This window comes from Odontesthes bonariensis, chromosome 6 (genome assembly GCF_027942865.1).
Source record: "Odontesthes bonariensis isolate fOdoBon6 chromosome 6, fOdoBon6.hap1, whole genome shotgun sequence".
In the NCBI taxonomy this organism is placed as follows: Eukaryota; Metazoa; Chordata; class Actinopteri; order Atheriniformes; family Atherinopsidae; genus Odontesthes; species Odontesthes bonariensis.
In genome coordinates, this window is record NC_134511.1 from 84,521 (window position 1) to 110,143 (window position 25,623).

The following is a 25,623-nucleotide window of genomic DNA, read 5'->3' on the forward strand; positions in this document are numbered from 1 at the left end:
CCAAACCTGGGGTTAACCCAAACCTGGGGTTATCCCTAACCTGGGGTTATCCCTAACCCAAACCTGGGGTTAACCCAAACCTGGGGTTATCCCTAACCTGGGGTTATCCCTAACCCAAACCTGGGGTTAACCCAAACCTGGGGTTAACCCAAACCTGGGGTTATCCCTAACCTGGGGTTATCCCTAACCCAAACCTGGGGTTAATCCTAACCTGGGGTTAACCCTAACCCAAACCTGGGGTTATCCCTAACCCAAACCTGGGGTTAACCCTAACCTGGGGTTAACCCAAACCTGGGGTTATCCCTAACCCAAACCTGGGGTTATCCCTAACCCAAACCTGGGGTTATCCCTAACCTGGGGTTATCCCTAACCCAAACCTGGGGTTAACCCAAACCTGGGGTTAACCCTAACCTGGGGTTATCCCTAACCCAAACCTGGGGTTAACCCTAACCTGGGGTTAACCCTAACCCAAACCTGGGGTTAATCCTAACCCTAACCTGGGGTTAATCCTAACCCTAACCTGGGGTTAACCCTAACCTGGGGTTATCCCTAACCCAAACCTGGGGTTAACCCAAACCTGGGGTTATCCCTAACCTGGGGTTATCCCTAACCTGGGGTTATCCCTAACCCAAACCTGGGGTTAACCCTAACCTGGGCTTATCCCTAACCCAAACCTGGGGTTATCCCTAACCCAAACCTGGGGTTAACCCTAACCCTAACCTGGGGTTATCCCTAACCCAAACCTGGGGTTATCCCTAACCTGGGGTTATCCCTAACCTGGGGTTATCCCTAACCTGGGGTTAACCCTAACCTAACAAACCTGGGGTTAATCCTAACCCTAACCTGGGGTTAACCCTAACCTGGGGTTATCCCTAACCCAAACCTGGGGTTAACCCAAACCTGGGGTTATCCCTAACCTGGGGTTAACCCAAACCTGGGGTTATCCCTAACCTGGGGTTATCCCTAACCTGGGGTTAACCCTAACCTAACAAACCTGGGGTTAATCCTAACCTGGGGTTAACCCTAACCCAAACCTGGGGTTAATCCTAACCTGGGGTTATCCCTAACCCAAACCTGGGGTTAATACTAACCCAACAAACCTGGGGTTAATCCTAACCCTAACCTGGGGTTAACCCTAACCTAACAAACCTGGGGTTAATCCTAACCCTAACCTGGGGTTAATCCTAACCCTAACCTGGGGTTAACCCTAACCTGGGGTTATCCCTAACCCTAACCTGGGGTTAACCCTAACCTAACAAACCTGGGGTTAATCCTAACCCTAACCTGGGGTTAATCCTAACCCAAACCTGGGGTTAACCCTAACCTGGGGTTATCCCTAACCCAAACCTGGGGTTATCCCTAACCCAAACCTGGGGTTAACCCTAACCCTAACCTGGGGTTATCCCTAACCCAAACCTGGGGTTATCCCTAACCTGGGGTTATCCCTAACCTGGGGTTATCCCTAACCTGGGGTTAACCCTAACCTAACAAACCTGGGGTTAATCCTAACCCTAACCTGGGGTTAACCCTAACCTGGGGTTATCCCTAACCCAAACCTGGGGTTAACCCAAACCTGGGGTTATCCCTAACCTGGGGTTAACCCAAACCTGGGGTTATCCCTAACCTGGGGTTATCCCTAACCTGGGGTTAACCCTAACCTAACAAACCTGGGGTTAATCCTAACCTGGGGTTAACCCTAACCCAAACCTGGGGTTAATCCTAACCTGGGGTTAATCCTAACCTGGGGTTATCCCTAACCCAAACCTGGGGTTAATACTAACCCAACAAACCTGGGGTTAATCCTAACCTGGGGTAAATCCTAACCTGGGGTTATCCCTAACCCAAACCTGGGGTTAATCCTAACCCTAACCTGGGGTTAACCCTAACCTAACAAACCTGGGGTTAATCCTAACCCTAACCTGGGGTTAATCCTAACCTGGGGTTATCCCTAACCCAAACCTGGGGTTAACCCAAACCTGGGGTTAATACTAACCCAACAAACCTGGGGTTAATCCTAACCCTAACCTGGGGTTAACCCTAACCTAACAAACCTGGGGTTAATCCTAACCCTAACCTGGGGTTAACCCTAACCCAACAAACCTGGGGTTAACCCTAACCTGGGGTTAACCCTAACCTAACAAACCTGGGGTTAACCCAAACCTGGGGTTAACCCTAACCTGGGGTTAACCCTAACCTAACAAACCTGGGGTTAATCCTAACCCTAACCTGGGGTTAATCCTAACCCAACAGACCTGTGGTTAACCCTAACCCTAACAAACCTGGGGTTAATCCTAACCCAACAAACCTGGGGTTAAAGAGGAATTCCTGTATTTTCAACATTAAGCCTCTTTTCTGAGTCGTCTGCAATGTTTTAGAACCCCCCTCACCGCTTTTTTGATGTTTACTGCTGTCTCCGGTATTTCCCTAATTTTGATTCTTCTCAACCTGCTTCAGAACGGCAAGTCATGTGCATGTCTTAAAAGCTCCGTAAAAGCAACATAAACGTCCGTTTTCAAAATCATCAACTCACCGGAGTGGTTACTGGTGTGCACTGGTAATCCATATCAGATTTCGTAGCGAAAAGTTGCTTCTGTCGGGTTTTATTTGACATTTTGTAAATCCCATTGAGTTGTATTGAAGACTGGATGTTCGTCGATAGCGGACATGTTTGTAGTTCTCTCGCACCGGAAATGCTGCTAGGTGTGTTGCATTTCCCCTTTAACACTAACCCGAGGTTAACACTAACCCAGGAACTTCAAAGGTTTTTTTTCTTGAAGTGTTGCAAACTCAAATTCTGGTCTTTGTTTTGTTAGTTTTTCCAACACCTTCTGCAGGGGAGCCCCCGTGTCTTTGGGGAGGGACTTTTGTACTTCTCTCCATCATGAATGGATACTGCCTTTTTATTCCCAGAGACCACCTGAGTCAAGGTTTACAGAGTTGCACATCTATGGTGTGGTGTGCTGATCCATGAAAGGAAGGGAAGTATTCTATATTCTATATTTTCTGACTTTTATATGAGCTGAACGTGGCAGCCGACTCATCCTAAAGAGTTAGGGCTGATTTGTCAGTTCAGGACTTGGCCACTTTTCTTTCCCAAGTTTTATTAATGGTCTCTTCTGGTGAGCCAAGCAACCTGTTGGTTAAAAACTGTAGCGTCTTTCTACAAGTGCTTAATCCAGTGGAACTGTTGAGTTTATTCATTTTGAGTGCCCTGGCATTTTATACCCTTAACCCTGTATAAAGGTGAATATAACTAGATGAACTAACTGCTGCAGATGTTAGCCAGCTGTTGCCTGGATGCTGTGTTCACCTTAGTGATAAAAGGCATTTTGTTCTATGTACATTAAATACCTTCAACTAAAATCTCCCAAACACTACAGACTGCAGAGAATCAAACCGAGTACCTTGGAAAGGGTAAAGAGATTTACAGGTGCCAATACTCGGTAATGGCTCTTCGTCTTCAAAGTCGTCATCGAATTCAGAGCTTCGGGACTTAAAGTGAAGCTCTGTGCTGTGGTCTTCGGTGTAACTGCCGTCAGGACTGAGGAGACACAGGCGGGAATTTAAGTCTTTGAGCATCAACTAAAACAGAAGAAATACAGCAACACATGATGTGACTCAGAGTACTGACAACAAGCCTCACTCAGGCATGTCAGTACCTCAGAGTACATGTCAGTACCTCAGTACCTCAGAGTACATGTCAGTACCTCAGAGTACATGTCAGTACCTCAGAGTACCTCAGAGTACACGTCAGTACCTCAGAGTACATGTCAGTACCTCAGAGTACCTCAGAGTACACGTCAGTACCTCAGAGTACATGTCAGTACCTCAGAGTACCTCTGAGTACATGTCAGTACCTCTGAGTACCTCTGAGTACATGTCAGTACCTCAGAGTACACGTCAGTACCTCAGAGTACATGTCACTACCTCAGAGTACCTCAGAGTACATGTCAGTACCTCAGAGTACACGTCAGTACCTCTGAGTACCTCTGAGTACATGTCAGTACCTCAGAGTACATGTCAGTACCTCAGAGTACACGTCAGTACCTCTGAGTACCTCTGAGTACATGTCAGTACCTCAGAGTACACGTCAGTACCTCTGAGTACCTCTGAGTACATGTCAGTACCTCAGAGTACATGTCAGTACCTCAGAGTACACGTCAGTACCTCAGAGTACATGTCAGTACCTCACAGTACACATCAGTACCTCAGAGTACATGTCAGTACCTCAGAGTACACGTCAGTACCTCAGAGTACATGTCAGTACCTCACAGTACACGTCAGTACCTCAGAGTACATGTCAGTACCTCAGAGCACACCTCAGTACCTCAGAGTACACGTCAGTACCTCAGAGTACACGTCAGTACCTCAGAGTACATGTCAGTACCTCAGAGTATCTCAGAGTACCTCAGAGTACCTCTGAGTACATGTCAGTACCTCAGAGTACCTCAGAGTACATGTCAGTACCTCAGAGTACATGTCAGTACCTCAGAGTACACGTCAGTACCTCAGAGTACATGTCAGTACCTCAGAGTACCTCAGAGTTCACGTCAGTACCTCAGAGTACATGTCAGTACCTCAGAGTACACGTCAGTACCTCAGAGTACACGTCAGTACCTCAGAGTACACGTCAGTCCCTCAGAGCACACCTCAGTACCTCAGAGTACATGTCAGTACCTCAGAGTACATGTCACTACCTCAGAGTACCTCAGAGTACATGTCAGTACCTCAGAGTACATGTCAGTACCTCAGAGTACATGTCAGTACCTCAGAGTACACGTCAGTACCTCAGAGTACATGTCAGTACCTCAGAGTACATGTCAGTACCTCAGAGTACACGTCAGTACCTCAGAGTACCTCTGAGTACATGTCAGTACCTCAGAGTACCTCAGAGTACATGTCAGTACCTCAGAGTACATGTCAGTACCTCAGAGTACCTCAGAGTACATGTCAGTACCTCAGAGTACCTCTGAGTACATGTCAGTACCTCAGAGTACCTCAGAGTACATGTCAGTACCTCAGAGTACATGTCAGTACCTCAGAGTACCTCAGAGTACATGTCAGTACCTCAGAGTACATGTCAGTACCTCAGAGTACATGTCAGTACCTCAGAGTACCTCAGAGTACATGTCAGTACCTCAGAGTACCTCTGAGTACATGTCAGTACCTCAGAGTACATGTCAGTACCTCAGAGTACCTCTGAGTACATGTCAGTACCTCAGAGTACCTCAGAGTACATGTCAGTACCTCTGAGTACATGTCAGTACCTCAGAGTACCTCAGAGTACATGTCAGTACCTCAGAGTACATGTCAGTACCTCAGAGTACACGTCAGTGTTAATTTCGTCAGCTTTTTTTAATTTAGTCTTAGTCTTAGTCATAATGACGAAAATCAATTTTAGTCTTAGTCAAATTTTAGTCATTTTAGTCAACACTGACTGTACATAATAGAACTTCTCTACACACGGCGGCATGATCAATCATTATCATGCAGGTTGTTTTGTTGTCCTTGTTGTAAACGAAATGGCTCCAGCTCCAACAAACCATATAGTACCGGCAGGTGAGCTAAATGCTACAACTAGCATGCACATGGCGAGTTACACATCAAAGCAACAGAAGCTACGGCTGCAGCAACCTGAATACATTACATGAACAATATATACAGCCATACTCACGTTTCATTTACGCACACACCACTTGCCGGGACATTAATCAACAGCTCGATCTTCACTCTGTCGACTCAGGGCACACACCTGTTCTAACCGAGCACCGACAGTTACGCTACATGACCAGCAGGGGGCCGGTCCGCTCTGAACTGACCAACACAACTTTGGAGCCTTTTCTACATCAAGAAACACTTATATTAACAATTACAAATTACAAATTAATTATAAACAATTAAATTTGTTAATGTCCATTCGTCCATGGCTTGTAAATTTCGTCTTGTCTTAGTCTCGTTAACGAAAATCATTTTTTATTCTGGTCATATTTTTATTTTCTGGAAGCATTTTTGTGCGTCATCGTCTCGTCATAGTAACGGGTAAAAGGGGCGTTAACGAAATATTTTCGTCATCGTCCTAGTTGACAAAATTAACACTGGTACACGTCAGTATCTCAGAGTACACGTCAGTACCTCAGAGTACACGTCAGTACCTCAGAGTACACGTCAGTACCTCAGAGTACACGTCAGTACCTCAGAGTACACGTCAGTACCTCAGAGTTCACGTCAGTACCTCAGAGTACACGTCAGTACCTCAGAGTACACGTCAGTACCTCAGAGTACACGTCAGTACCTCAGAGTTCACGTCAGTACCTCAGAGTACACGTCAGTACCTCAGAGTACACGTCAGTACCTCAGAGTACATGTCAGTACCTCAGAGTACATGTCAGTACCTCAGAGTAAATGTCAGTACCTCAGAGTACATGTCAGTACCTCAGAGTACACGTCAGTACCTCAGAGTACATGTCAGTACCTCAGAGTACATGTCAGTACCTCAGAGTACACGTCAGTACCTCAGAGTACACGTCAGTACCTCAGAGTTCACGTCAGTACCTCAGAGTTCACGTCAGTACCTCAGAGTACATGTCAGTACCTCAGAGTACATGTCAGTACCTCAGAGTAAATGTCAGTACCTCAGAGTAAATGTCAGTACCTCAGAGTACACGTCAGTACCTCAGAGTACCTCAGAGTACACGTCAGTACCTCAGAGTACATGTCAGTACCTCAGAGTACATGTCAGTACCTCAGAGTACACGTCAGTACCTCAGAGTACCTCAGAGTACACGTCAGTACCTCAGAGTACACGTCAGTACCTCAGAGTAAATGTCAGTACCTCAGAGTACACGTCAGTACCTCAGAGTACACGTCAGTACCTCAGAGTACCTCAGAGTACACGTCAGTACCTCAGAGTACACGTCAGTACCTCAGAGTACACGTCAGTACCTCAGAGTACCTCAGAGTACATGTCAGTACCTCAGAGTACATGTCAGTACCTCAGAGTACACGTCAGTACCTCAGAGTACACATCAGTACCTCAGAGTACCTCAGAGTACACGTCAGTACCTCAGAGTACCTCAGAGTACATGTCAGTACCTCAGAGTACACGTCAGTACCTCAGAGTACATGTCAGTACCTCAGAGTACACGTCAGTACCTCAGAGTACATGTCAGGACCTCAGAGTACACGTCAGTACCTCAGAGTACACGTCAGTACCTCAGAGTACACGTCAGTACCTCAGAGTACACATCAGTACCTCAGAGTACCTCAGAGTACACGTCAGTACCTCAGAGTACATGTCAGTACCTCAGAGTACACGTCAGTACCTCAGAGTACACGTCAGTACCTCAGAGTACACGTCAGTACCTCAGAGTACACGTCAGTACCTCAGAGTACATGTCAGTACCTCTCTCTGCTGGCTGGACTGCGGTTGTCGACCTTTTTCAGGCTGCTGCTGCCGGGTGTTGTGGCCTGAGAGTTCAGCCCTCCGCTCTGCCTCCTGCTGCTGTGATCAGACAGCCGGCTGTCCACCTCCGACAGCCACACCTGCAGCAGCACAAACAGCTCTCAGTGGCACAGATACACAGAAACGCACCCAGTAACAGGCTGAAAATAACACAAGGGTTCTCCATGGGGGCTATAGGCTGTAAACATCTGTAAACATCTGTAAACACACCTGGTTCCTCCTCAGCTCCTCCTCCAGTCTCTGCAGGTTCTGCTTCACTTCCTCCAGTCGAGGCTCCAAACTGCCGGCGTCGCCCATCTGAGGACTTCGTTCATAAACCTCCCTCATCTTCAGCAGAGCATCTCTGAGACACAACAGGGATGGAAACTTTAAAACACACCAGGGAGGGGAAACTTTAAAACACAACAGGGAGGGGAAACTTTAAAACACACCAGGGAGGGGAAACTTTAAAACACACCAGGGATGGGAAACTTTAAAACACACCAGGGATGGGAAACTTTAAAACACACCAGGGATGGGAAACTTTAAAACACACCAGGGAGGGGAAACTTTAAAACACAACAGGGAGGGGAAACTTTAAAACACACCAGGGAGGGAAACTTTAAAACACACCAGGGACGGGAAACTTTAAAACACAACAGGGAGGGAAACTTTAAAACACACCAGGGATGGGAAACTTTAAAACACAACAGGGATGGAAACTTTAAAACACACCAGGGAGGGGAAACTTTAAAACACAACAGGGAGGGGAAACTTTAAAACACACCAGGGAGGGGAAACTTTAAAACACACCAGGGATGGGAAACTTTAAAACACACCAGGGAGGGGAAACTTTAAAACACAACAGGGAGGGGAAACTTTAAAACACAACAGGGAGGGGAAACTTTAAAACACAACAGGGATGGAAACTTTAAAACACACCAGGGAGGGGAAACTTTAAAACACAACAGGGAGGGGAAACTTTAAAACACACCAGGGAGGGGAAACTTTAAAGCACACCAGGGAGGGGAAACTTTAAAACACAACAGGGAGGGGAAACTTTAAAACACACCAGGGATGGGAAACTTTAAAACACACCAGGGATGGGAAACTTTAAAACACACCAGGGAGGGGAAACTTTAAAACACACCAGGGATGGGAAACTTTAAAACACACCAGGGAGGGGAAACTTTAAAACACAACAGGGAGGGGAAACTTTAAAACACAACAGGGATGGGAAACTTTAAAACACAACAGGGATGGGAAACTTTAAAACACACCAGGGAGGGGAAACTTTAAAACACAACAGGGATGGGAAACTTTAAAACACACCAGGGAGGGAAACTTTAAAACACACCAGGGAGGGAAACTTTAAAACACACCAGGGAGGGAAACTTTAAAACACACCAGGGATGGGAAACTTTAAAACACAACAGGGATGGGAAACTTTAAAACACACCAGGGAGGGAAACTTTAAAACACACCAGGGATGGGAAACTTTAAAACACACCAGGGATGGGAAACTTTAAAACACAACAGGGACGGAAACTTTAAAACACAACAGGGATGGGAAACTTTAAAACACACCAGGGAGGGGAAACTTTAAAACACACCAGGGAGGGGAAACTTTAAAACACAACAGGGATGGGAAACTTTAAAACACACCAGGGAGGGGAAACTTTAAAACACACCAGGGAGGGGAAACTTTAAAACACAACAGGGATGGGAAACTTTAAAACACAACAGGGAGGGGAAACTTTAAAACACAACAGGGATGGGAAACTTTAAAACACAACAGGGATGGAAACTTTAAAACACACCAGGGAGGGGAAACTTTAAAACACAACAGGGATGGAAACTTTAAAACACAACAGGGATGGAAACTTTAAAACACACCAGGGAGGGGAAACTTTAAAACACAACAGGGATGGGAAACTTTAAAACACACCAGGGAGGGGAAACTTTAAAACACACCAGGGAGGGGAAACTTTAAAACACAACAGGGATGGGAAACTTTAAAACACACCAGGGAGGGGAAACTTTAAAACACACCAGGGAGGGGAAACTTTAAAACACAACAGGGATGGGAAACTTTAAAACACACCAGGGATGGAAACTTTAAAACACAACAGGGAGGGGAAACTTTAAAACACACCAGGGATGGAAACTTTAAAACACACCAGGGAGGGGAAACTTTAAAACACACCAGGGAGGGGAAACTTTAAAACACAACAGGGATGGAAACTTTAAAACACACCAGGGAGGGGAAACTTTAAAACACACCAGGGAGGGGAAACTTTAAAACACACCAGGGATGGGAAACTTTAAAACACACCAGGGAGGGGAAACTTTAAAACACACCAGGGAGGGGAAACTTTAAAACACACCAGGGATGGAAACTTTAAAACACACCAGGGAGGGGAAACTTTAAAACACACCAGGGAGGGGAAACTTTAAAACACACCAGGGAGGGGAAACTTTAAAACACACCAGGGAGGGGAAACTTTAAAACACACCAGGGAGGGGAAACTTTAAAACACACCAGGGAGGGGAAACTTTAAAACACACCAGGGAGGGGAAACTTTAAAACACACCAGGGAGGGGAAACTTTAAAACACACCAGGGATGGAAACTTTAAAACACAACAGGGATGGGAAACTTTAAAACACACCAGGGATGGGAAACTTTAAAACACACCAGGGAGGGGAAACTTTAAAACACAACAGGGATGGAAACTTTAAAACACAACAGGGAGGGGAAACTTTAAAACACAACAGGGAGGGGAAACTTTAAAACACACCAGGGATGGAAACTTTAAAACACAACAGGGATGGGAAACTTTAAAACACACCAGGGATGGGAAACTTTAAAACACACCAGGGAGGGGAAACTTTAAAACACAACAGGGATGGAAACTTTAAAACACACCAGGGATGGAAACTTTAAAACACACCAGGGATGGGAAACTTTAAAACACACCAGGGATGGGAAACTTTAAAACACAACAGGGATGGAAACTTTAAAACACACCAGGGATGGAAACTTTAAAACACAACAGGGATGGGAAACTTTAAAACACACCAGGGAGGGGAAACTTTAAAACACAACAGGGATGGAAACTTTAAAACACACCAGGGATGGAAACTTTAAAACACACCAGGGATGGGAAACTTTAAAACACACCAGGGAGGGGAAACTTTAAAACACACCAGGGAGGGGAAACTTTAAAACACACCAGGGATGGGAAACTTTAAAACACAACAGGGATGGGAAACTTTAAAACACACCAGGGAGGGGAAACTTTAAAACACAACAGGGATGGAAACTTTAAAACACACCAGGGATGGGAAACTTTAAAACACAACAGGGATGGGAAACTTTAAAACACACCAGGGAGGGGAAACTTTAAAACACACCAGGGAGGGGAAACTTTAAAACACACCAGGGATGGGAAACTTTAAAACACACCAGGGAGGGGAAACTTTAAAACACACCAGGGAGGGGAAACTTTAAAACACACCAGGGATGGGAAACTTTAAAACACAACAGGGATGGGAAACTTTAAAACACACCAGGGAGGGGAAACTTTAAAACACAACAGGGATGGAAACTTTAAAACACACCAGGGATGGGAAACTTTAAAACACAACAGGGATGGGAAACTTTAAAACACACCAGGGAGGGGAAACTTTAAAACACACCAGGGAGGGGAAACTTTAAAACACACCAGGGAGGGGAAACTTTAAAACACAACAGGGATGGAAACTTTAAAACACACCAGGGATGGAAACTTTAAAACACACCAGGGATGGAAACTTTAAAACACACCAGGGATGGAAACTTTAAAACACACCAGGGAGGGGAAACTTTAAAACACACCAGGGATGGAAACTTTAAAACACAACAGGGATGGGAAACTTTAAAACACACCAGGGAGGGGAAACTTTAAAACACAACAGGGATGGAAACTTTAAAACACACCAGGGATGGAAACTTTAAAACACACCAGGGATGGAAACTTTAAAACACACCAGGGAGGGGAAACTTTAAAACACACCAGGGAGGGGAAACTTTAAAACACACCAGGGATGGAAACTTTAAAACACACCAGGGAGGGGAAACTTTAAAACACACCAGGGAGGGGAAACTTTAAAACACACCAGGGATGGAAACTTTAAAACACACCAGGGAGGGGAAACTTTAAAACACAACAGGGAGGGGAAACTTTAAAACACAACAGGGAGGGGAAACTTTAAAACACACCAGGGAGGGGAAACTTTAAAACACACCAGGGATGGAAACTTTAAAACACACCAGGGAGGGGAAACTTTAAAACACAACAGGGAGGGGAAACTTTAAAACACACCAGGGAGGGGAAACTTTAAAACACACCAGGGAGGGGAAACTTTAAAACACACCAGGGAGGGGAAACTTTAAAACACACCAGGGATGGAAACTTTAAAACACACCAGGGAGGGGAAACTTTAAAACACAACAGGGAGGGGAAACTTTAAAACACACCAGGGAGGGGAAACTTTAAAACACACCAGGGAGGGGAAACTTTAAAACACAACAGGGAGGGGAAACTTTAAAACACACCAGGGAGGGGAAACTTTAAAACACACCAGGGATGGAAACTTTAAAACACACCAGGGAGGGGAAACTTTAAAACACACCAGGGATGGGAAACTTTAAAACACACCAGGGATGGAAACTTTAAAACACAACAGGGATGGAAACTTTAAAACACAACAGGGATGGAAACTTTAAAACACAACAGGGATGGGAAACTTTAAAACACACCAGGGAGGGGAAACTTTAAAACACAACAGGGAGGGGAAACTTTAAAACACACCAGGGAGGGGAAACTTTAAAACACAACAGGGAGGGGAAACTTTTAAACACAACAGGGATGGAAACTTTAAAACACAACAGGGAGGGGAAACTTTAAAACACACCAGGGATGGAAACTTTAAAACACACCAGGGAGGGGAAACTTTAAAACACACCAGGGAGGGGAAACTTTAAAACACAACAGGGAGGGGAAACTTTTAAACACACCAGGGATGGAAACTTTAAAACACAACAGGGAGGGGAAACTTTAAAACACAACAGGGAGGGGAAACTTTAAAACACACCAGGGAGGGGAAACTTTAAAACACACCAGGGAGGGGAAACTTTAAAACACACCAGGGAGGGGAAACTTTAAAACACACCAGGGATGGAAACTTTAAAACACACCAGGGAGGGGAAACTTTAAAACACAACAGGGAGGGGAAACTTTAAAACACACCAGGGAGGGGAAACTTTAAAACACACCAGGGAGGGGAAACTTTAAAACACAACAGGGAGGGGAAACTTTAAAACACACCAGGGAGGGGAAACTTTAAAACACACCAGGGATGGAAACTTTAAAACACACCAGGGAGGGGAAACTTTAAAACACACCAGGGATGGGAAACTTTAAAACACACCAGGGATGGAAACTTTAAAACACAACAGGGATGGAAACTTTAAAACACAACAGGGATGGAAACTTTAAAACACAACAGGGATGGGAAACTTTAAAACACACCAGGGAGGGGAAACTTTAAAACACAACAGGGAGGGGAAACTTTAAAACACACCAGGGAGGGGAAACTTTAAAACACAACAGGGAGGGGAAACTTTTAAACACAACAGGGATGGAAACTTTAAAACACAACAGGGAGGGGAAACTTTAAAACACACCAGGGATGGAAACTTTAAAACACACCAGGGAGGGGAAACTTTAAAACACACCAGGGAGGGGAAACTTTAAAACACAACAGGGAGGGGAAACTTTTAAACACACCAGGGATGGAAACTTTAAAACACAACAGGGAGGGGAAACTTTAAAACACACCAGGGATGGAAACTTTAAAACACACCAGGGAGGGGAAACTTTAAAACACACCAGGGAGGGGAAACTTTAAAACACAACAGGGAGGGGAAACTTTTAAACACAACAGGGAGGGGAAACTTTAAAACACAACAGGGAGGGGAAACTTTAAAACACAACAGGGAGGGGAAACTTTAAAACACAACAGGGAGGGGAAACTTTAAAACACACCAGGGAGGGGAAACTTTAAAACACAACAGGGAGGGGAAACTTTAAAACACACCAGGGATGGGAAACTTTAAAACACAACAGGGATGGAAACTTTTAAACAAACCAGGGATGGGAAACTTTAAAACACACCAGGGATGGAAACTTTAAAACACAACAGGGATGGAAACTTTAAAACACAACAGGGAGGGGAAACTTTAAAACACAACAGGGATGGGAAACTTTAAAACACAACAGGGAGGGGAAACTTTTAAACACACCAGGGAGGGGAAACTTTAAAACACAACAGGGATGGGAAACTTTAAAACACACCAGGGATGGGAAACTTTTAAACACAACAGGGATGGGAAACTTTAAAACACACCAGGGAGGGGAAACTTTAAAACACACCAGGGAGGGGAAACTTTAAAACACAACAGGGAGGGGAAACTTTTAAACACACCAGGGATGGGAAACTTTAAAACACAACAGGGAGGGGAAACTTTTAAACACACCAGGGAGGGGAAACTTTAAAACACACCAGGGATGGGAAACTTTAAAACACACCAGGGAGGGGAAACTTTAAAACACACCAGGGATGGGAAACTTTAAAACACAACAGGGATGGGAAACTTTAAAACACAACAGGGATGGGAAACTTTAAAACACAACAGGGAGGGGAAACTTTAAAACACACCAGGGATGGGAAACTTTAAAACACACCAGGGAGGGGAAACTTTAAAACACACCAGGGAGGGGAAACTTTAAAACACAACAGGGATGGGAAACTTTAAAACACAACAAGGATGGGAAACTTTAAAACACACCAGGGAGGGGAAACTTTAAAACACACCAGGGATGGGAAACTTTAAAACACACCAGGGAGGGGAAACTTTAAAACACACCAGGGAGGGGAAACTTTAAAACACAACAGGGAGGGGAAACTTTTAAACACACCAGGGAGGGGAAACTTTAAAACACACCAGGGAGGGGAAACTTTAAAACACAACAGGGAGGGGAAACTTTTAAACACACCAGGGATGGAAACTTTAAAACACACCAGGGATGGAAACTTTAAAACACAACAGGGAGGGGAAACTTTAAAACACAACAGGGATGGGAAACTTTAAAACACAACAGGGATGGGAAACTTTAAAACACAACAGGGATGGGAAACTTTAAAACACACCAGGGATGGGAAACTTTAAAACACAACAGGGAGGGGAAACTTTAAAACACACCAGGGAGGGGAAACTTTAAAACACACCAGGGATGGGAAACTTTAAAACACACCAGGGATGGGAAACTTTAAAACACACCAGGGAGGGGAAACTTTAAAACACACCAGGGAGGGGAAACTTTAAAACACACCAGGGATGGGAAACTTTAAAACACACCAGGGAGGGGAAACTTTAAAACACACCAGGGAGGGGAAACTTTAAAACACACCAGGGATGGAAACTTTAAAACACAACAGGGAGGGGAAACTTTAAAACACACCAGGGATGGGAAACTTTAAAACACACCAGGGATGGGAAACTTTAAAACACAACAGGGATGGAAACTTTAAAACACAACAGGGATGGAAACTTTAAAACACACCAGGGATGGGAAACTTTAAAACACAACAGGGATGGAAACTTTAAAACACACCAGGGAGGGGAAACTTTAAAACACACCAGGGATGGGAAACTTTAAAACACAACAGGGATGGAAACTTTAAAACACAACAGGGATGGAAACTTTAAAACACACCAGGGATGGGAAACTTTAAAACACAACAGGGATGGAAACTTTAAAACACACCAGGGATGGGAAACTTTAAAACACAACAGGGATGGAAACTTTAAAACACACCAGGGAGAGGAAACTTTAAAACACAACAGGGATGGGAAACTTTAAAACACACCAGGGATGGGAAACTTTAAAACACACCAGGGAGGGGAAACTTTTAAACACACCAGGGAGGGGAAACTTTAAAACACACCAGGGATGGGAAACTTTAAAACACACCAGGGATGGAAACTTTAAAACACAACAGGGATGGGAAACTTTTAAACACAACAGGGAGGGGAAACTTTAAAACACACCAGGGAGGGGAAACTTTAAAACACACCAGGGATGGGAAACTTTAAAACACACCAGGGATGGAAACTTTAAAACACAACAGGGATGGGAAACTTTTAAACACAACAGGGAGGGGAAACTTTAAAACACACCAGGGAGGGGAAACTTTAAAACACACCAGGGATGGGAAACTTTAAAACACACCAGGGATGGGAAACTTTAAAACACACCAGGGAGGGGAAACTTTAAAACACACCAGGGATGGGAAACTTTAAAACACACCAGGGATGGGAAACTTTAAAACACACCAGGGAGGGGAAACTTTAAAACACACCAGGGAGGGGAAACTTTAAAACACACCAGGGATGGGAAACTTTAAAACACACCAGGGAGGGGAAACTTTAAAACACACCAGGGATGGGAAACTTTAAAACACACCAGGGAGGGGAAACTTTAAAACACACCAGGGAGGGGAAACTTTAAAACACACCAGGGATGGAAACTTTAAAACACAACAGGGATGGGAAACTTTAAAACACACCAGGGATGGGAAACTTTAAAACACACCAGGGATGGGAAACTTTAAAACACACCAGGGAGGGGAAACTTTAAAACACACCAGGGATGGGAAACTTTAAAACACACCAGGGATGGGAAACTTTAAAACACAACAGGGATGGAAACTTTAAAACACACCAGGGAGGGGAAACTTTAAAACACACCAGGGATGGGAAACTTTAAAACACAACAGGGATGGGAAACTTTAAAACACACCAGGGAGGGGAAACTTTTAAACACACCAGGGAGGGGAAACTTTAAAACACACCAGGGATGGGAAACTTTAAAACACAACAGGGATGGGAAACTTTAAAACACAACAGGGAGGGGAAACTTTAAAACACACCAGGGATGGGAAACTTTAAAACACACCAGGGAGGGGAAACTTTAAAACACACCAGGGAGGGGAAACTTTAAAACACACCAGGGAGGGGAAACTTTAAAACACAACAGGGATGGAAACTTTAAAACACACCAGGGAGGGGAAACTTTAAAACACACCAGGGAGGGGAAACTTTAAAACACAACAGGGATGGAAACTTTAAAACACACCAGGGAGGGGAAACTTTAAAACACAACAGGGATGGAAACTTTAAAACACACCTGGGAGGGGAAACTTTAAAACACACCAGGGAGGGGAAACTTTAAAACACAACAGGGATGGAAACTTTAAAACACACCAGGGAGGGGAAACTTTAAAACACAACAAGGATGGGAAACTATAAAACACACCAGGGAGGGGAAACTTTAAAACACACCAGGGAGGGGAAACTTTAAAACACACCAGGGAGGGGAAACTTTTAAACACAACAGGGAGGGGAAAATTTTAAACACACCAGGGAGGGGAAACTTTTAAACACACCAGGGATGGAAACTTTAAAACACAACAGGGAGGGGAAACTTTAAAACACAACAGGGAGGGGAAACTTTAAAACACAACAGGGAGGGGAAACTTTTAAACACACCAGGGAGGGGAAACTTTAAAACACAACAGGGAGGGGAAACTTTAAAACACAACAGGGAGGGGAAACTTTAAAACACACCAGGGATGGAAACTTTAAAACACAACAGGGAGGGGAAACTTTAAAACACAACAGGGAGGGGAAACTTTAAAACACAACAGGGAGGGGAAACTTTAAAACACAACAGGGAGGGGAAACTTTAAAACACAACAGGGAGGGGAAACTTTAAAACACACCAGGGATGGAAACTTTAAAACACACCAGGGATGGGAAACTTTAAAACACACCAGGGAGGGGAAACTTTAAAACACAACAGGGATGGGAAACTTTAAAACACAACAGGGATGGAAACTTTAAAACACAACAGGGAGGGGAAACTTTAAAACACACCAGGGAGGGGAAACTTTAAAACACAACAGGGAGGGGAAACTTTAAAACACACCAGGGATGGGAAACTTTAAAACACAACAGGGATGGGAAACTTTAAAACACACCAGGGATGGGAAACTTTAAAACACACCAGGGATGGGAAACTTTAAAACACACCAGGGATGGGAAACTTTAAAACACACCAGGGATGGGAAACTTTAAAACACACCAGGGATGGGAAACTTTAAAACACACCAGGGATGGGAAACTTTAAAACACACCAGGGAGGGGAAACTTTAAAACACACCAGGGAGGGGAAACTTTAAAACACACCAGGGAGGGGAAACTTTAAAACACACCAGGGAGGGGAAACTTTAAAACACACCAGGGAGGGGAAACTTTAAAACACACCAGGGATGGGAAACTTTAAAACACACCAGGGAGGGGAAACTTTAAAACACACCAGGGATGGGAAACTTTAAAACACAACAGGGATGGAAACTTTAAAACACAACAGGGATGGAAACTTTAAAACACACCAGGGAGGGGAAACTTTAAAACACACCAGGGATGGAAACTTTAAAACACACCAGGGAGGGGAAACTTTAAAACACAACAGGGAGGGAAACTTTAAAACACAACAGGGATGGGAAACTTTAAAATACACCAGGGAGGGAAACTTTAAAACACACCAGGGAGGGAAACTTTAAAACACAACAGGGATGGAAACTTTAAAACACACCAGGGAGGGGAAACTTTAAAACACACCAGGGATGGAAACTTTAAAACACACCAGGGATGGAAACTTTAAAACACACCAGGGAGGGGAAACTTTAAAACACACCAGGGATGGGAAACTTTAAAACACACCAGGGATGGAAACTTTAAAACACACCAGGGAGGGGAAACTTTAAAACACACCAGGGAGGGGAAACTTTAAAACACACCAGGGAGGGGAAACTTTAAAACACAACAGGGAGGGGAAACTTTAAAACACACCAGGGAGGGGAAACTTTAAAACACACCAGGGATGGGAAACTTTAAAACACACCAGGGATGGGAAACTTTAAAACACACCAGGGATGGAAACTTTAAAACACACCAGGGAGGGGAAACTTTAAAACACACCAGGGAGGGGAAACTTTAAAACACACCAGGGAGGGGAAACTTTAAAAATCACCAGGGATGGGAAACTTTAAAACACACCAGGGAGGGGAAACTTTAAAACACACCAGGGAGGGGAAACTTTAAAACACAACAGGGATGGAAACTTTAAAACACAACAGGGAGGGGAAACTTTAAAACACAACAGGGATGGAAACTTTAAAACACAACAGGGAGGGGAAACTTTAAAACACAACAGGGATGGGAAACTTTAAAACACAACAGGGAGGGGAAACTTTAAAACACAACAGGGAGGGGAAACTTTAAAACACAACAGGGAGGGGAAACTTTAAAACACACCAGGGAGGGGAAACTTTAAAACACACCAGGGAGGGGAAACTTTAAAACACACCAGGGAGGGGAAACTTTAAAACACACCAGGGATGGAAACTTTAAAACACAACAGGGAGGGAAACTTTAAAACACACCAGGGAGGGGAAACTTTAAAACACAACAGGGATGGGAAACTTTAAAACACAACAGGGATGGGAAACTTTAAAACACAACAGGGATGGAAACTTTAAAACACACCAGGGAGGGGAAACTTTAAAAATCACCAGGGATGGGAAACTTTAAAACACAACAGGGATGGGAAACTTTAAAACACAACAGGGAGGGGAAACTTTAAAACACACCAGGGAGGGGAAACTTTAAAAATCACCAGGGATGGGAAACTTTAAAACACAACAGGGATGGGAAACTTTAAAACACAACAGGGAGGGGAAACTTTAAAACACACCAGGGAGGGGAAACTTTAAAAATCACCAGGGATGGGAAACTTTAAAACACAACAGGGATGGAAACTTTAAAACACAACAGGGAGGGGAAACTTTAAAACACAACAGGGAGGGGAAACTTTAAAACACAACAGGGATGGAAACTTTAAAACACACCAGGGAGGGGAAACTTTAAAACACAACAGGGAGGGGAAACTTTAAAACACACCATGGATGGAAACTTTAAAACACACCAGGGAGGGGAAACTTTAAAACACACCAGGGATGGAAACTTTAAAACACACCAGGGATGGGAAACTTTAAAACACACCAGGGATGGAAACTTTAAAACACAACAGGGAGGGGAAACTTTAAAACACAACAGGGAGGGGAAACTTTAAAACACAACAGGGAGGGGAAACTTTAAAACACACCAGGGAGGGGAAACTTTAAAACACAACAGGGAGGGGAAACTTTAAAACACAACAGGGAGGGGAAACTTTAAAACACACCAGGGAGGGGAAACTTTAAAACACACCAGGGAGGGGAAACTTTAAAACACAACAGGGAGGGGAAACTTTAAAACACACCAGGGATGGAAACTTTAAAACACACCAGGGAGGGGAAACTTTAAAACACACCATGGATGGAAACTTTAAAACACACCAGGGAGGGGAAACTTTAAAACACACCAGGGAGGGGAAACTTTAAAACACAACAGGGAGGGGAAACTTTAAAACACAACAGGGAGGGGAAACTTTAAAACACAACAGGGAGGGGAAACTTTAAAACACAACAGGGAGGGGAAACTTTAAAACACAACAGGGAGGGGAAACTTTAAAACACAACAGGGATGGAAACTTTAAAACACAACAGGGATGGAAACTTTAAAACACACCAGCTGGGGAGGTGTGCATGTGATGCAGTGCACACTTTACATGGGCAGGAAGCAGTGCTGCTCATAGAAAGTGTGCACGTGATGCAGTGCTGCCCATAGAAAGTGTGCACGTGATGCAGTGCTGCCCATAGAAAGTGTGCACGTGATGCAGTGCTGCCCATAGAACAGGGGTTCCCAAACTTTTCCATGCCAAGGCCCCCCAAACAGTATCAGCTTCTGGCCGGGGACCCCCTTTGCTACAAAATATGTAAAGAAGCATCAACTTTTAGAAGGTATTTTCTTTCTTTTATTCACGGACAGCAGTTCGCCGTGTGAATGCAGCCTGACTAAATGCTCTTCTTTACGTCTGAAGAAGTCTGCCAGATGTTTTTGTATCAAGTGACACTGAAGTTTCGAAGGTTTTGAACACTCATTTGAGAGGCTCTCCAGACAGAGGACGCCATTTTTCTGTACGGCTGTAAAGCCAAACTTAATGTATGCTGCCTCATACTTTCTGATTTTAGTCGGCCAGTTCTTTCGGTCTCTTCCAACTCAAAAATCTGTCCATTTTGGCTAAGCTAGCTACACGCTAGCTTGAGGAGCAGAGCAGCTTGAGAACAGGCGCAAACCGCCAGGTCTACCATGTTTTGACTGGCAGCCAATCAGAAAGACAAGCATGGCAAATAACATTTCCATATGATATATTATTATAAATTGTTTTTTTACAATACTGATTAAAAAAATTGACAACTTTTTATGATGATGTTTAAAAAAAATTGAATTCTATTTTTTTATTTTTTTATTATCTTCACTCCAATTTTCTGAGGCCCCCCTAGCGCCCCCTGGTGGCCCCCACTTTGAAAACTACTGCCATAGAAAGTGTGCACGTGATGCAGTGCAGTCTGGAGATGCTTTCAGTGAGCTGACTCAATGGAGTGATTTTCAGTCCCAGTTTCTGACAGAAGAAACAGAAAAACCTGTGAATGAGAGCAGCTTTATGAGGAGTTCAGCCGGATTAATGAACACTTTCCTGCTTTTACTGAAAGATGCAGAAAGATGGAAGTTTGGAGCCTGAACAGAGTCCAGCTGAGTGTTTCCATGCAGGAGGGATCCAAACCCAGCTGGATCCTCTGGGGCTCCGCTTTAAGAAGCTGGGTTTAAGGGTTAGGGTGTTGAGATGTCGGTGAGGCCAGTGTGTGCTACCTCTGCTCTTTCTCTCTCTGTATTTCCTGGGTTAGGGTAGGGTTGGGGTTAGGGTTGGGGTTAGGGTGTTGAGATGTTGGCGAGGCCAGTGTGTGCTACCTCTGCTCTTTCTCTCTCTGTATTTCCTGGGTTAGGGTAGGGGTTAGGGTTGGGGTTAGGATGTTGGGTTAGGGTTGGGGTTAGGGTGTTGAGATGTTGGTGAGGCCAGTGTGTGCTACCTCTGCTCTTTCTCTCTCTGTATTTCCTGGTTGAGGTTGTTGACTCTGCTTTGGAGCTTCTTGCGTCGCTGCTCAGGCTGAAGGTGGCTGCAGTCTGCTGGGCTGGAGCCCTGCAACAGTTCAGATTCATGTTACCCTGGAAACATCCTCAGGGGTTCAGATGGTGTCGGGTTCACCTCACAGGTGGGAACTCACCAGTTTTAGTGACAGCTGTCCGGCCAGAGGAGAGCATGGAAGAAACAGAATACATGTGACAGCTCTGAGGAAACAGATGTGTCCGTGTGGATCTTTGCATGCAACCCTAACCCGATGGGTCCATCCAGATGTTCTGATGTTACCTTATTGTCCCTTCAGGGCAAATTGTTTAGCAGCTAACAGCAAAGATAAAAGAACGCCAGCATACGAAAGCACACAATGCACAGCTCAAGTATGGGGGGCACTATGGGGGGGTGCTATTTTAATAGCACTGACCGACCCCCCACCCCCATACTTGATATATATATATATATTATATATATTATTATTTACCTTTATTTAACCAGGCAAGCAATTATATACACAGTATATACACTTTGTGTGTGTGTTTACATGTAAATATATATATACACACAAACAGTATATACACTTTGTGTGTGTGTTTACATATATATATATATATATATATATATACATACAGTATATAGACTTTGTGTGTGTGTTTACATATATATATATATATATGTAAACACACACACAAATGTATATATGTATATACTGTGTGTGTTTATGTATATATATATATATATATATATATATATACATACAGTATATAGACTTTGTGTGTGTGTTTACCCCTCTCTTAAGGCTTCGGAGGCACTGCTTCCTGGTTCTGGAACCAGAGCTCATGAGGTCATTGAGTCGCTGTGTGATTGGCTCTCTGGAGGCGGGGGGTGGGGACGGCGGGCTGTTAACCACACCCCCAGGTGAGGGGGAGGTCGGGGGAGGCGGGGGAGGCTGCCGGGGGGAGGACAGGAGGGTCAACAACTGGTGAGAGAAACAGACATCAAGAGAGCCCGTTCAGTGTGAGTGTGTGCACGTGTGTGTGTGTGTACGAGTGTGTGTGTGTGTGTGTGCACGTGTGTGTGTGTGTGTGTGTGTGTGTGTACGAGTGTGTGTGTGTGTGTGTGCACGTGTTAGTGTGTGTGTGTGTGTGTGTGTGTGTGTACGAGTGTGTGTGTGTGTGCACGTCTTAGTGTGAGTGTGTGCACGTGTGTGTGTGTGCACGTGAGTGTGAGTGTGTGTGTGTGTGTGTGTGCACGTGTTACTGTGAGTGTGTGCACGTGTGTGTGCACGTGAGTGTGTGTGTGTGCACGTGTGTGTGTGCGCACGTGTGTGTGTGCGCACGTGAGTGTGTGTGTGTGTGTGCACATGAGTGTGTGTGTGAGCACGTGAGTGTGTGTGTGTGTGCACGTGTGTGTGTGTGCGCACGTGAGTTACCTTGTTTTTTCGTAAGAAGGGCCAAAGCTTCCTGCTATGTCTCCGCCCCTCCATCCGGTTGTCAAGGTAACTGGATTCAGAGATGCTCCGCCTGATGGTGGCGCTATAATCTTCAAACTCTACGTCTCCTGGAGGATCGAAGCCAGATTTAAACACCTCCACCACCTGACGTGTGTCCTGCAAACAGAAGGGGCCCACAGTGTCAGATCTGACCTTTGACCCCCAGACCCTTCAGTGTCAGATCTGACCTTTGACCCCCAGACCCTTCAGTGTCAGATCTGACCTTTGACCCCAGACCCCTCAGTGAGGCCTGCAGGAGATAAAACTTGGCTTTTGACCCCGACTGGTTTTGACTCCGACTGGTTTTGACCCAGACTGGTTTTGACTCCGACTGGTTTTGACCCCGACTGGTTTTGACCCCGACTGGTTTTGACTGGCTTTGTTTTTGCTGGTATTTTTAGTGACTGTAGGACTGTTTAGGTGAGTTTGTCTGCTGAATCTGCTCGTGTGTCTTGTCCTGCCTCCACCTCTGGCACCCTCTATACTTTCATTACCCCCTACCCTAACCAGGGTTTGAATCCCATTCCTACTTATCTTTACCTCTTCTATTTCTACACCCTACCCAAACCAGGGTTTGAATCCCATTCCTACTTATCTTTACCTCTTCTATTTCTACCCCCTACCAGAACCAGGGTTTGTATCCCATTCCTACTTATCTTTACCTCTTCTATTTCTACCTCCTACCCGAACCAGGGTTTGAATCCCATTCCTACTTATCTTTACCTCTTCCATTTCTACCTCCTACCCGAACCAAGGTTTGAATCCCATTCCTACTTATCTTTACCTCTTCTATTTCTACCCCCTACCTGAACCAGGGTTTGAATCCCATTCCTACTTAGCTTTACCTCTTCTATTTCTACCCCCTACCCGAACCAGGGTATTAATCCCATTCCTACTTAGCTTTACCTCTTCTATTTCTACCCCCTACCCAAACCAGGGTATTAATCCCATTCCTACTTAGCTTTACCTCTTCTATTTCTACCCCCTACCCGAACCAGGGTTTGAATCCCATTCCTACTTAGCTTTACCTCTTCTATTTCTACCCCCTACCCAAACCAGGGTATTAATCCCATTCCTACTTAGCTTTACCTCTTCTATTTCTACCCCCTACCCGAACCAGGGTTTGAATCCCATTCCTACTTAGCTTTACCTCTTCTATTTCTACCCCCTACCCAAACCAGGGTATTAATCCCATTCCTACTTAGCTTTACCTCTTCTATTTCTACCCCCTACCCGAACCAAGGTTTGAATCCCATTCCTACTTAGCTTTACCTCTTCTATTTCTACCCCCTACCCAAACCAGGGTATTAATCCCATTCCTACTTAGCTTTACCTCTTCTATTTCTACCCCCTACCCAAACCAGGGTATTAATCCCATTCCTACTTAGCTTTACCTCTTCTATTTCTACCCCCTACCCAAACCAGGGTTTGTATCCCATTCCTACTTATCTTTACCTCTTCTATTTCTACACCTACCCAAACCAGGGTTTGTATCCCCACCCAGAACTAAATATCTCCTGTAAAAACCTCCTGTGAAAACCTCCTGTAGGGTTATGGGAACAGGCTGGAGCTGAGGGGGACTCACCTTTCTGGCCTGGATGCTTTCAGCAGCATCCATCATAGCATCCAGACAGTGACTTGCTACAGGAAGAACTTTCCTCTCCGCCTCTGCTGACAAACGCATCGCTTCACCGATCCTGTCGATCCGCCGCTCCTCCAGGTCCTGAATACGCTGCATTAAAGATGGACACCTTAACACACTCTGATACACCCAGGTCCGGTACTGGTTTACCTGGTATATAACTGGTTTACCTGGTATATAACTGGTATATAACTGGTTTACCTGGTATATGACTGGTATATAACTGGTTTACCTGATATATGACTGGTATATAACTGGTTCACCTGGTATATAACTGGTTGATCTGGTATATAACTGGGTTACCTGGTATATAACTGGTTTACCTTGTATATAACTGGTTTACCTGGTATATAACTGGTTTACCTGGTATATAACTGGTTTACCTGGTATATAACTGGTATACCTGGTTTACCTGGTATATAACTGGGTTACCTGGTATATAACTGGTATACCTGGTATATAACTGGTATATAACTGGTTTACCTGGTATATAACTGGTTTACCTGGTACATAACTGGTTTACTTGGTATATAACTGGTTTACCTGGTATATAACTGGTATATAACTGGTTTACCTGGTATATATCTGGTATATAACTGGTTTACTTGGTATTTAACTGGTATATAACTGGTTTACCTGGTATATAACTGGTTTACTTGGTATATAACTGGTTTACCTGGTATATAACTGGGTTACCTGGTATATAACTGATATATAACTGGTATATAACTGGTTTACCTGGTATATAACTGGTTTACTTGGTATTTAACTGGTATATAACTGGTTTACCTGGTATATAACTG

General features: G+C 44.4%; 1 protein-coding gene across 2 annotated transcripts in view; it reads right to left on the reverse strand.

Annotated features, from left to right (window-relative positions):
- LOC142381754 (formin-binding protein 1-like) overlaps nucleotides 1–25,623 on the reverse strand; it is a 51,363-nt gene that overhangs the window by 10,244 nt on the left and 15,496 nt on the right. For both annotated transcript variants that reach the window (XM_075466953.1, XM_075466952.1), the window contains exons 9-16: nucleotides 24,764–24,910; nucleotides 23,119–23,295; nucleotides 22,474–22,665; nucleotides 21,838–21,852; nucleotides 21,643–21,752; nucleotides 7,673–7,805; nucleotides 7,403–7,542; nucleotides 3,405–3,541 (exon numbers count right to left, since the gene is read on the reverse strand). In XM_075466953.1, the coding sequence (XP_075323068.1) occupies nucleotides 3,405–3,541; nucleotides 7,403–7,542; nucleotides 7,673–7,805; nucleotides 21,643–21,752; nucleotides 21,838–21,852; nucleotides 22,474–22,665; nucleotides 23,119–23,295; nucleotides 24,764–24,910 (1,051 nt within the window). The remainder of the gene's footprint in view (nucleotides 1–3,404; nucleotides 3,542–7,402; nucleotides 7,543–7,672; nucleotides 7,806–21,642; nucleotides 21,753–21,837; nucleotides 21,853–22,473; nucleotides 22,666–23,118; nucleotides 23,296–24,763; nucleotides 24,911–25,623) is intronic.